General features: G+C 62.4%; 1 protein-coding gene across 1 annotated transcript in view; it reads right to left on the minus strand.

The window, feature by feature from the left end:
* Positions 1 to 5,505: 5,505 nt before the first annotated feature.
* GATA5 (GATA binding protein 5) overlaps positions 5,506 to 13,268 on the minus strand; it is an 8,418-nt gene continuing 655 nt past the window's right edge. Inside the window, 6 exon segments of the mRNA XM_023745555.1 lie at positions 5,506 to 5,661; positions 5,987 to 6,114; positions 6,385 to 6,472; positions 6,958 to 7,083; positions 11,924 to 12,099; positions 12,681 to 12,744. Coding sequence (XP_023601323.1) covers positions 5,506 to 5,661; positions 5,987 to 6,114; positions 6,385 to 6,472; positions 6,958 to 7,083; positions 11,924 to 12,099; positions 12,681 to 12,744 — 738 coding nt within the window.

Here is a 13,268-nt window from a genome sequence, read left to right on the forward strand (position 1 = left end):
CGAAGCCCTCAGACCCTGCGAGGGCCTTCTGTCCCTCTCCATCCTGAGTCAATTCCAAATGTCTGGGAACCAGAATCCAGCAGACTCAGCCTGGCCAGTGTCCATGGGCTTCCGGGCAAGGCTGGTCCCGCTGCGCGCTGCCCGCCCTGTGGCCACCCTGAGTGTGCCCTGCCGAAGGCCCCTCCAGTGGCCTCTGTCCTTTCCCAGTCCCTGCAGGCGTTGTCCAGGTGTGGGAACATCCAGCCCTGCCACACCCCAAACCAGGACAGGCCCCGGCTCCCCCGTCTGAACTGGCCTCGGCCCTGAGCCTCAGGGGCCTGGGACCTGCTCAGAGCGGGAGGCGGGTGGTCTGGGACCAGGGAGGCAACAGCTGAACGTCCTCCTCCCAGGGCCCACTCGAGGAAGCCCCTTCCTGATCGCACGCACAGGGCGGCACTGGTGCGGAGGCGAGAGCCGACCTCCGTGCCTGGGGCAGGACAGTCTCAGGGCCGCCTGCACGCTCCACCCCTGCAGGAGCAGCTGGGCAGGGTGCCACTGCACACGGCCGGACAGGCTCCTCTCCCTCTCTCCCATGAATTGCCCCACACAAATCCTCCTCTGGGGACCTCACCTCACCCGCGTTGTCCCCACCCCCATGGCAAATGGCTGGTCCTTGGAGGGGCTGGTCAGCACCCCCAGGCCAGACTCTTTGCTCATGCATGTATTCCCCACCGAGTCGGTCGGCGCTGGCTCTCACAGGGACACGGGCTGCAGCGAGACAGAGGGAGCGTGGGAGCGTCCAAATTCGTGGTTACAGGTGGACAAGGTCCAGGAAGGCCGAGGTGCAAGAGGGGCCGGGGTGGGGTCTGCTTGGACCAGTGAGGACAAGCAGGGCCTGGCTGAAGAGGTGGCCTCTACGCTGAGGCTCACAGACGGGAAGTGACCAGCCAGGGGAAGCGCCACTGCTCCCAGCTGGGGCCTGCCCGCCTCCCAGGCTTCTCAGAGGCCAAGCAGAAGGGACAGTGACCGTCACCTGCCTCTGCTGAACCTCCTGTGGGAAGGGACCTATTGGGGTTGTGGCCAGGTCACCTGTCCTGGACCCCCACTGCCCCTCCCATCCAGGCCCGCCCTCACGAGGAGGCAGCGAGGCTGGTCGGCAGGGCTGGCTGTGGAGACCCGTGGAGGCCGCCTTCGTTGTCACTTGGTTATAAAAGCTGACTCAGAGGTTTAGGGAGAAGCACTTCAGAATAAGCTGGATTTGTCCGATCCTCTTGCAACGCGGTCTTGAAAGGCTCACTGGACACGTTCCCCTGCTCTTACTGGGCATCTAGGTTGTTTCCACTGTGCAAGGGCGGCCCCAGGGAGGGCACGATGGCTCTGCCCGGAGGCGACCCTGGAGCCACCTTGCACAGCCTGAGAAAGGCATGCGGAAGAGGTGCATCAGGGTCTCAAGCCCTGAGTAACATGCCGTCGGTTAGGCACAGACGAGGGAGCGGCACATGCAAAGGCCCAGAGCCATGATGTGTTTGGAGGCTGACAAGTGTCCCCAGTACCAAAGAGTGGACGCAGGTGCCGTGAAAGGGGGGCCCTGAGGCCATGGGGCCACAATGGCTGGAGCCGGCCGAGCAGTTGCTGGGGCGGCACCTGGGCCAGAGCATTTGGAAGCAAAGGAGAGACGCCCAGATTTGCATCATGGAAAGTTCGAGCTCCGGGCCAAGGGGGTGGGAGGGTAGAGGAGGGCCCCAGCGGGGTTCCTGGGACCGGTGAGAGCAGGGCCTGGCATCGAGGCACAGGTCTCGGGGTGTGACACCCAGGCTGGGAGTCCCCAGGGACAGCTCCGGGCGGGAGCTGGCTGTCTCCTTGGCCCGCTGGCTCGGAGGACGGTGGAGAAGAAAGGCTGTGGCTGGGGAGGAAGAGCCCAGATTCCTCTGTGCGTCCTGCCCTGGAGTCCAATGTAGAGGCCTGGTCTGGCCTCCGGTCCCCCCCACCCCCCTCCTCCTTCCCCCAGGCCCCAGTGCAGCCAGACACTGTCCACCAGCGGTGCCGAGAGCCCTTTATCAGATAATAAATAAGTCGGCTGGAGCCGTCCATGTCAACATCTTGGCGGGCCTCGCAGGGCATTGTAGGGGGGCTGCCCGCGAGGGCCTCCGCGTGGCCGTTGAGGGCTAGCCACCCCCACCCAGGCTCCGACGGGCCTGCCAGGCTCTGCCGAGATGTGATGTGTATGGGTAACAGGCACCACAGCCTCCCAACTTCAGGGGGCCCCACCCCTCTGGCCTCTCGTCTGCCAAAAAGGGTCCATGTGGGGGCCGGGACCCAGGGGAGCCTCATCAGCCTCTTTTTGGGCCTCTGTCCACACAGCCTGTCCACACCACAGCCCCCGAGTCGCCACACACTTCCCCTGGGCTTGTGGCAAAGGAAAGAGCAGTGAGCGGGGAGGACACCATCCCTTCCCTGAGGCACCTGGTCTTCTCCCGACCTGGTGCCCAGCGCTTCCCCCAGGACCGGCTCCTCGGTCCCTCCCGCCTGGCCCCAGGAGCGCCCGGGAGGCTTTGAGACCCTTTGCTCTAGTCCCGGCCCCCAGAGGCTCTGGGGTCTGGGCACGGCCGGGCTGGAGGGGTGCAGGGTGGTGCTCGTCCGAGAGCCCAGGGGGCAAATGTGCACCATGCATGCAGCGAACATGCTGCTGACACCTGCAGCAAGGCAGGCAGAAGGCAGGGTGAACATCACAGATCCTGACCCCATCGTCAAGGACGTGTGTGTGTGTGTGTGTCGGGGGGTGCTTCTGCCTCGAGGACCAAGCCTGCAGGAGTGTCCCTGGGACACGTTTGGCTGCTGCCCTGCAGCTGGAGTGAAGCCACCAAGGGCTGGAAGGTTGGGAGAAGGGCACCTTAAAATTGTTCTGATTTAAGAAACTCTGACGAGGGGTCCTGGTGTCGCCCCTTTCTATGCCCTGTGTGCTCACCGGCAGGGTCTTCTCCCTTCCCCAGGCACCAGGGCGGAGCCCGGTGGGGCTCGGTGGCCTCTGGGATGCGGATGGGCGGGGACAGCTGCAGGTGGGCGCCCCTCCTCGGGCTCCCTGGGCAGAGAGGCTGGAGATGAAGTGGGTGCAGTCAGCAGCGCCCATGAGGTGGCCTTTCCACCCTGTCACTATGATAAGTGGCCCAGGCTGCAGGCCTGCCAGCCCAGTGTCCGGTTGTTTGTGACCAGAGGGCAGAGCCTGGGGGCTGTAGCAGGAGGAAGGGCTGCAGGAAGGGGTGCCCAGTGGCTATATTAAGGCTGTAGGCACTCGGGGAGAAAGGCTTAAATTTAGCAGCAACGCCATGCCCAGAGGTGGGGCTCAGCCTCGCTCACCCTGGGCACGTCCTTAAAAATGACAAAAAGAGGTGGGAGAGATGGCTTCTTCCTTCCCTCTGCCAAACCCACCCCTGCATCTGTGCAGCCCCGCTCCCTCGCCTGCCCCACTGCCACCTCCAGGAAGCCTGTGGTTGGTCAGTGCGAGAGCTGCCTCCAATACTGGGGACTCCGGGGCCCGGGCCCATGCCCGCGTGCGTGGATTACAGGCCAGGGCACCTCCCCTACCTACAGATGGGGAAACAGCTTCCGACAGAAGCCACTGGGCTCCTGGCAGCAGCACTGTGCTGTGAGGATGCTATGCAAGCCCCTCCACACCTGGGCCCCACGTGGGCCTTGCTGTTGGCCTGATGCCTTGTGTTCCCTGGTGCCTCAGTTTCTCTCATCAGGTGTCAACCCCCTCGAAGGGGGAAGGGCAAGTGATGGGGCTGGACAGGGCAGAGCTTCCCTCTGAGGGGGGAGGGGAGGCTGGCGAGGAAATGGGAGACCCCTTAACTTCTCTGTGCCTCAGTTTCCTCACCAGGAACAGTCTCTTGGGAAACCTGTGGGCATGGAGACGAGATGGCAGCCAGCTCTCTCTAGCAGCAATCTCACATCTGGCCACAGGCAGGTGCACCTGGGCACAACCCCGAAGGCACTGCCTGCTGCCGTCTCTCCCATCCAGCCTGCTTGTGGGAAGTGCTGGTAGTGAGCTGCCAGACTGACCTGCCCACGAGGGGTTTCTTCTGCAGCCTGGCACTGGCCGTGCAGTTCCCTATGCCAGCGGTCGCCAACCTTTTGGACCTCACGGACCACCAGCTGACGACCGCTGCCCTATGCGGCTACAGGCCCCGGGGCTGCGCTGATGTGGCCCAGGCCCTGCAGCAGCTCCGTGTGTGAGAGGCTGGGCAATGCCCGGCAACCTCGAAGGCATCATCCATTCTGCAGGCGCCCTCCAGGGCCCTTGTGTGACGCCAGCTGGCCAGCGATGTCCAGCAGATGGGCCCCTGGGACGCATTTCTGAAAGGGATGGTCTGATGTTGGACTTGTTAGCGCGAGGCCGGGAAGTTCCACAGGTGATGGAGACAGGAAGGCAAAATCAAGGTCTTTATTTTACATATTTTCTTATGGCCTCGTTTGTCTTAAAAAAAGAAAAAAAAGAAAAAAGGAATGCGTGTGGAAAGTGGGCTGGTTGCCCTCAAGGGGCAGCTGTAGGTGAGCGGACATTCTGGAAGCTGGTTTGAATCAAGTTGGGAGTTGGGGAAAGAAGCTTTTAATTGGAAGACTTTACTTTTTTTTTTTTTTTAAATTCCAGTTTCTGGCTTCCCTGGAAAAACCAGGAGATCTTGTTGGTTAAAGTAGCATCTGGGTACAAGTGCCATGGCCCTCCGGCAGGGTGTGCCCCACTCCCCTCCACTCCCTGTTGCCTCCAACATTAAGCTGTTAGTAGCCACCCATCAGCTCCCGTGGGCAGAGCTGTGTCTAGTTGGCAGGACCAACTTACTAGTAACCACCCGACCTGCGAAGGACTTTTGCAGGAGAAAGGGGGTGTGATAGGTAATTCTGCTGGGACAACAGACAAGCCCGGATGTGCGCTCACCCCACCAGCAGCCTGTGGGTCGGAAAAGGCTCAGGTACTTCACTCTGCCTGTCAGTGATGCTCACACACAGATTCAACCAGAACAAGGTCTTTACTGTCTGCGAGGACGGCGAGGTGCAGGGCTTCCCCCGGGGGGGGGGGTGGGGGGGTGGTGGTGGCACGTGCATGGCCTGCACACCTGCCCCTGGCAGCCCTGCGCTTAGAGGAGAGGTGTCTTCCTGGCCTTGGCCATTCCGTCTGTGATCCTGGTTTCACAACAAAAGGTTGAGTTTTTCCCAGCAGCTGCCACCTGTAAACATGGCAGTGGCAAGTGTTGACAACAGAATTCAGGTTGGCGGTAGGCACCCCTGGTCAGAGTGGTGTGAAGCCTCGTGCAGCATTTGGGGGTCCCTTATTGGGGGGCACGAGCCTCTGTCCCCAAGGCCTTCACCCCACTCCGGGGCCTGACTGCCATCTGTCCAGGCCTCTCCGCTGCAGGCCCAGTGCCTCGAGATCCTGCTGGCTGCTGTCTCTCCTGGTGGGTGGCCCGGTGGGCTGTCCCTTGTGCTGGAGCGACGCAGGTCACGAGGTGGGTCTGGTGGGTGACTGGGAACCTAGGCCAAGGCCAGTGCACACCAGGCCTCCTGGCGCAGGGCCCCTCCCAGTCCAGCCTGGGAGCCCAGGGCCATGGAGGGGAGGGGGAAGTCTTCAGCCTCAAATTTGAACTCCAAGTGGCTGGGAGCCAGGGGGTCGTCCACCTGGCTGGAGGCCTGCAGGGAGGACAGGGATGTGTATAGATTCAGGAACCCAGGCTGCCTCACGTGGGATGGTGGGGTCAGGAAACCTCACCCTAAGGAGTGCCCTCACTCCTGGAATGGAGAGGGGGACCTCTTGTGAGTGTCGACGTGATGACACGCTGGGCTCTCAGCCCGCGTCTAACACAGGTCAACTCTCGGCACCAACGACCAGCTGTGTGGCCAGCCCTGAGCTCCCGGGAGAGGCCTGCAGGGGCCCCGGCCTGGCCAGGGAGTCGGGCTTCCCTGAGGAGGTGCCCGGGAGCCAGCTCTGGGCACCCACCCCGCCCATATGCCTTACCTGGGAGGTGACGCAGGGCCCAGGGCAAGTAGGGGATGCCAGGCTGGGCTTGGGTTTCAGAGTGGCCGCTGAGCTCTCAGGGATGGGGATGGAGGACGGCTGGGAGGCTGTGGTGTTCCCTGGGCACCCTGGGAGGAAAGGTGGGGCATTTATAGAAGCTGCCACACAGCCCGTCCCTCCTGCCTCAGTGCTGGGGGAGCTCCCTGCTCCTCCCCCAACCGGAGCCATCCCAGAACAGGTGGGAGACAGTGTTTGCAGCGGACATGTAAACCTCGAATGGTGGAAGGTGAGACAGTCCACGTGATTCCTCAGGGACCACAAGCCCCACCAGAGGGCTGGGAGCGACTAGTGGCTGGGGTCCCAGCTCCCACCCAGCACCTGGGGCCCTGGCCCTGCACCTGAGGGGCCCTTGGTCTTGGCAACATTCTTAGGCTTCCTTTTCCGAGTCTGGATGCTTTCCTTCTTCATCGCCAGGGGCCGGGGCACCTGCAGAGACATGCAGGGGTGGGGGGCGGGTCCCTCTCCCTGCCCGCCCCTGGGGCCCCTGCCCTAATCTCGGCCCTGTACAGCCAGGAGCCCTGCTGGGCGAGCTGCCGCCTGGGCTGCTGCTTCCCTCCAGGCGGGTGGAGGAGCTGTCCCACCCCAGCCTCCTGGAGCCGTCAGGGCCAGGGGGACCCTGGGGTGCAGAGGCAAGACTAAGTGTCCAGCTGCTGCCCCTGGCTGAATGGCTGTGAGAGCCACAGTGACGTGACGAGCCTCAGTGAGCCCATCTGCACAATGGGCCTGAAAGTAGCAGTATGTGGGGCCCCATGTGAAACACGGCCAGCCCCAGCCCCACCCACCTTATTCCTCCCCAGCCCCCTGGTCCCTAAGTGCCAGGAAGGCTGGTCAAGTGACCCAACTGGGGATCCCTGTCCCCAGCTCAGGCTCAGCAGCCCTCGGCCTCTCCCCACCCACCCTGCCCCACTCACCCCGTGCAGCTTGGTGTAGAGCCCGCAGGCATTGCACACGGGCTCGCCATCTGCGTTGCGCCGCCACAGCGTGGTGGTGGTCGTGTGACAGTTGGTGCAGCAGAGGCCGGTACGGCGGGTCGAGGACTGTGGGAGGGGAAGGCCAGTGAGACCCGGTGCTGGGGGCCCAAGGCTCTGGGCTGCTGGGCTAGGCACAGCTGGAGGAGGGGGATGGAAGTGGACTCAGACTGACTGGCAGCCAGGCCTGGCCCACGTGGGGCCGCCAAGGTGTTGTGAGGCTGTCCTGGAGTCCACGCCCCATGAGCCTGGCACAGGTCACTTCACTTTTGGGCCTCAGTTTCCCCAGCAGTGAAATGGGGGTGATACCAGATCCACCGCAGGCCTGTTGTGGGGCTAGGATCTCATGAAGACCCCATATTTCTACGGTGAGTGGCACCTCCAGAGGCCAGGCCCCAGGCTGGACGTGTGGGGACCTGCTGGTCCTCTGGACACCTGCTTCCCAGGACCTGGGACTCAGCATGGGCGTAAGTCAACAACTCCCCACTGGACAGCGGGCTGAGGGCACCAGCCTCATCGTGCCTCATGTCAGAGTAAGACTGGGCCCATCCGGAACCTTCCAAAGGTCGTTTCCTTCCCGTGTGTCCCGGCAGAGCTGACCCCCAAGCCTGCAGGTCCATATCTGACAAGGGACCCCAAACCTCCCTATGCTTAGGTGCCTGATGGGGCCCAGACAGCACTAACTCCAGGGAGCCTGAGAAAGCAGGCGTTTGAGGCTCAGGCTGGGGACCTAATGGGGCAGAGAATCTGAGGGGCCCTCCCACCAGCTCAGGCATCCCCGGCACCCGGAGCCCAGCCACCACTCTCTCAGCACAGATTCTGCTTGACTCACATTTTGGTGTTTGGGTGGAGTCTTGTCACCCATAGCCCGGAGCTCCAGATGCTCTGTTCCAGGCCCAGGGCCCCAAAGGTACCTCGGACCCGAAGTCCTTCCCCGAATTCCAGCAGCATCGCCTGCCAGTGGCACCAGCCCTCCCCAGCTACCTGCCCCCAGACTTTGTCCTGGGGGTGCTGCTCTCTCCTCACCAGCCACTGCCTCAGATGCCCCTGAACTTGTCCCATCCTCTCCTCCACTTGTACTGCCCCTGCCTGGTCCCTGTGCAGCCAGGGCCAGCCTAGGCCACATCTGCTACAGAAGCCCATGAGGACCCCATACTTAAAACTTTCCCAGCCCAAGGGCAATCAAGAGACTGCTAAGCCAAGCCACAAAGGAACCTGACCTGGGGGGTTAGGGGTCGGCAGACAGGGCCAGCCTCAATTTCCCCACCTGTCAGCAGTCTCTAGGATCCTTCCTTCTGCAATGACTGAGGGTAGCAAGCCTTGTTGACCACCCACTTCCCCGAGGCTGTGGTCAGCGGCCAGGGGCTCAGACCTGCCCCCTGTGAATGGCCGGGGAGGGAAGTGGGGGCTTGTCTGAAGCCTGGGCACCAGCCACTCGCAAGAAAACACAGGCCCTGGAAAGACCTCTCCATGGGCAGAGGCCACAGACCGACCGCGTCCAGAGAGCAGCCGCTTTCACTGGACACCAGGGTCTCCCCCGGCCCCTCCCTTCTATCTGCCCCTCGGTGCTGGGAGCTGTGCACACAGAGGGTGCCTGCATGCAGAATACATACCAAGCACCCAGCCCCCCCAAAGCATGCGACCCAGCCTCCCTCTCCCAGGGAGTGTGAGGGGACACCGGGAAGCCACGTCTGAAATTCCTACAGTGAGCACAGATCCAAGTTGAGAAATTGGAGATTAAATTAAAATTAAGAAAATGGGGAAAAAACAACCGTGAAAAAAATTCAATGTGTTTGCTCATTGAGCTTGCCCTCTCACTAGACTCGTTTCAGAGGGGAAACTGGGGCTCAGAGGCCCTGAGGGGCCATGTGCCCTCAGGTGGGCGGAACCACCTTCCTGGGCCAGACACAGGGCGGACCGAGCCTCCATCTGCCTGCCTCCCAGCGGAACCAGCGCTGGGCCACTCTCAGGCCCTGACTGCCAGGCTCCCTCCGCTGCACTTGGTTTTCTGATTTGGTCGGTTCTTTTCAAATGAAGTGAAACTTCAAAGGCTGCGGGCCCAGCAGAGCCACCTGAGCTCTGGGGCACCCAAGGAAGTCGGGGTGGGGGCAGCACTCTCCACACGAGCAGGGACACTGGGAAGGAAATCAGCTGCAGGTCACAGGTGCATGCAGCAGCCTCGAAAAATGGCTCCAATTTCAAACGGGTCCCCTGCACATCTTGGAAGGGGAGACATACGTGGGGGACATTAACCCGATAAGCTCGTGTCCCTGTTGCTCAGGGCAAACTTCGTGGGGACAAGAGCCTGCGAGGCAGGGCTGTGCCAGAAGGTACACCTGGCCAGTGAACAGTCAGAGCCCCAGTCAAGGTCCAATTTCCTCAGCGTAGAACACTGGGCCCCCACGGCACTGCCACTTCCCGGAGCTGGCACCAGGCTGCCATAGGCCAACGAGCCTACTGTCCCTGACTTGGGCTGCGGGCTCCAATGTCCAGGAGGGGGGCTGATGGGGCTGCAGAGCGCCTGGCCCGACGGCAGGACCTGGGGAGGCCCACCCACAGTGACGGAAACCACCACAACTATCCGCCCTGTCTACACTGACGGAGACCTCAGGCCAAAGGTGCACCCCAGCCTGCCAGTGACTAAGCAGGCATATGGGACGCAGAGGGCAGCAGCTATGAGCCTGCAGGGAGGGGTGCTTGTTATTGTCACATTCCTGTATCTTGGTGACAAGCTTCTAGGGTGTTTGTAGTCATTTAAAGGTCAGGACAAGTTTTTCCTGGGGAGGCCCCCCCGGGACTTCAGGTCTGGCCACACACAGGGACAGTGAGACACTGGAGTGGGGGGAAGCCTGGGGCCACGGGCCCAGCCCCATCGTGGCGGGAGCCATGTGGCTCAAGCTCTGGTCTCGGGACTCTCTGAGAGTCTCGGTTTCCACACCAGCCTGGCCCTGCCGGGACCAGCCACGGGGCAAACATTGGGGCTGCCCTCCCTGAATGCCAGGCAGGAATCCCAAAGTGAGCCAGAGTGAACCCCTAGATGCTGCTTGGGGAGAGACAGGTAAGCCCCCGGCCCCACTTGAGAAAAACGTCCTGGGCGTGTTCCACACTCAGATCAGCGTGGGCCTGGACATGGTGACCAGGCTGTGCACCCTCCACGGCCTATGCCTTGGGGAGATGAGCGGTCTCCGGGGCTCTCCCCCTTAGCAGGCACCCTAAGTACCCTGTGTTCCCAGACCAGCAAGCAGAGGCCTCACCAGGCCAAGTGCCCAGGCAGCCTGTTCACAGAGCCAGCCAAAGCCGCAGTGCTCGGCAGAGCTGTCTGATCTGGCCTTTACCACACGGCGCGGGGACAGTTCCTGAATTCATCGCCCAGGGGCCTGGGCCAGGAGACCCAGGACAGGGGCAGGGGGCTCAGCGTGAGGGGGACTCAGGGGACCCTGAGGTGGACAGTCCTGGCCTGTACCCAGGGTCTGCCATGGGCTCTGGGTGCCCAGGGCTCTGGCTGTTGTGAGGATAACCATCTCAGCGCTTAGATGGCAGCCCTGCCTGCCCACCCCCAAGTCAGGGGTTTCCTGCTGGGAGGTGGGCCCTACAAAGGTGGGGACACCATCTTGTCCCGATGACCAGTGTGTCCTTGGCACCTGGCTCAGGGCCTGGCACAGGGAGAGTGAAAGAGCCAGAGGAGGGCTGGCCTGCTGCTTGGGGTCCCCCAGTACCTTCCCCTCTTAGCCTGTTTCCCCTCAATGAGGGACACACCAGATACGGGCGGTACAGCACACCAGGGGGTGGGGGTCATGAATGCAGGGGCAGAGATGAGAGTGTGGGGTGATGTGGACTCTAAGGGGCCCCCTCTCTCTGAGAGGCACAGTGTGAGTGGAGGAAGGTTGGGGAACCCACAGAGCCCCAACGCCAGGCCAGAACAGAGGGTGCAAACAGCGGCGCTCTGCTGCTTCCCACCTGCCCAGTCTGGGGCTCGGAGGATGGCCCGATGCTCCCGTAGCCGCTTCGGTTTCTAGTAAAGGCCTGCAGCTGAGCCCCCCACCCAGCCCAGAATGGCAACTGTGTGGCTGGGCTACCCCACAGTGTCAGCCAGGGATCAGCCCCCTCCACCCCTGCCAGGGCCTGCTGCACCAGAACTGGCCAGAACCGGCCAGAACCGGCCGACTGACCCTGACAGGACTCATCCCAGCGTGAGACCAGAAGGCTCGGCAACCCCAGCACCGTACCCCTGCCCAGACCTCGGCAGGAGCCACTGGCAGCGCTGCCTCACACAGCTCGAAATCAAGCAGTCCCTTCCTTACACAGTCGCGGGAACATCAGCGTTCGCCTGTTAATCGTATAGACTAGAGCAAAGCAACTTCACCTCTTTGCTCAGCTTCCGGAGCTCTGCCCCGCCTGGGGCAAAAGTCCGGCTCCCAGGCCCAGCTCCCACCAGGCCCCGGCAGAAGGAACCAAAAGTGAAAACAAGATTTGTCCAGAGAACAACCGAACAACCAACAGCCAAAGCCCCGGTCTGATCCCGTCCCTTCAGGATCGGGTAGAAAGTGCTCCCCAAAGGGACATCGGGGACAGCGGCCCCAACGCCCCTGCTGTGTCCCCTAATGCCACACCCACACAGCATCCAGCTTCCCCTCCAGCCCACGCCAGGCCCCTCGTGCCCCCACCACCAGACAAGAAGCTTGTCACCCAGTCACCCTCAAAGCCACAGGGCTGAGCCCCCAGCAGACTGTCCCTATCCAGACTGGGAGACAGGCAGACCCCACCAAGTCGCAGCCTCAAGCTTAGGGAGGAGGTCCTTTGTCCCTTCCCGCCATAGCAGTGGGGAGGCGCCGTCACCCCTCTGGGGACATCCCCAGAACGCAGCACCTGGGTCTGGACTCCCACGCTGCCAGCTGGGTCCCACACTCACCAGGCGCTTCTGGGGCCGCACCAGCGGCCGGTTGACTCCGTTCATCTTGTGGTAGAGGCCGCAGGCATTGCACAGGTAGTGGCCGGTGCCATCCCGGCGCCAGAGCGGTGTGGACAGGGCCCCGCAGTTGACACACTCACGACCTTCACCAGGAAACTCCTCCAAGAAGTCAGACACTGCGGGGACAGGCAGCTCATGGGACGAGGTCCTGTCCCTCCCTGGCGCTCGGGGGCGTCTGCGGCACTTTTTCAAACTTTTAAAAATTGTGCCTTAAATTTATTTTATTGTAAAATATATTTTAACTAGCTGTAAATTTACATGCAGTAAAGTTTGTGCGAATTTAAAACACTCCTCAGGGTTGGTTTTATAAGGTGGGGAAGGTTTCATAAATTAACCGTTGGTGAGGAAACAGGGAACTGCCCAGACCCCAGCCGGGGTCCAGCTCTAGGGTCTGTGATTTCCACCCTGGAGAGGTAGGGGGTCTGCGCAGAGGGAGCCTGGGAGGGGCCTGTCCTGCTCAAAGCGACAGCATCCGCGGGGCCAGATCTCCAGATCCTACAAGAACAAGGCCTGTCAGCTTGGCTGTGGTCGCCACTTCGGGAGGCAGCTCAGCGCAGCCCCCACGGCCTCAGCGGGCACACAGACCCGGCCTCCAGGCCCCTCCAGGCCCCTCCAGGCGCGGGAGGCTCCGGTCGGCTGGGCGGGGGCGGGGCGGGGATCAATCAGCGCGGGCGGGTGGGCGCCTGGGCCCAGCGACCCGCTTCCTGCGCCGAGGAGGCGAGGAGGCGGCGGCGGCGCCAAAAGGCCGGTCTGGGCTGAGGCTGGCGGCGAGAGGATTGGCCCGAGGGGTCCCCAAGGGCGGCACACCGAGGCCTGGGTTTCGTTCGGCCACGGGGTGAGAAGGTGTCAGAGCCTGACTCCGCAGAAACGGGTGGAGTGTTCTCAGCCGTGTGGGTCTGGAATCCGACCACCCCAGCCACGGCGGGAGGCCGGGGCCAGGTCCTAACTGGGAGAGACGAGCTGGCAGCCTACGGAAAGAAACCCGTGGCTTGAACTTCACGAAATCACTTCCGAAACTTTTCAGAGACGTTTACCGTGCAGGCTCCATGGGCACCATCCAAAATGCTGGCTTCGGATGAAGGAAGGTAGACATAGGTACTCTCCCCTCTAACGTGTAAGGGAATTCAGGGCCCCGGGCTCCGCGGGGCGGCGAAGCCCGTGGCAGACGCTGCACTGTCGGGTCCTGGCGCCCCAGCTGGGTGCCCCCGGCGGGAAAGCTCCGCATTTCGTAGTGCGGTGCACTCCGTGGCGCCGAGGACCAGTGAGCTGCCCAGCCCCGACTCAC

The sequence above is a fragment of the Myotis lucifugus genome, unplaced genomic scaffold (assembly GCF_000147115.1).
Source record: "Myotis lucifugus unplaced genomic scaffold, Myoluc2.0 scaffold_556, whole genome shotgun sequence".
Classification (NCBI taxonomy): domain Eukaryota; kingdom Metazoa; phylum Chordata; class Mammalia; order Chiroptera; family Vespertilionidae; genus Myotis; species Myotis lucifugus.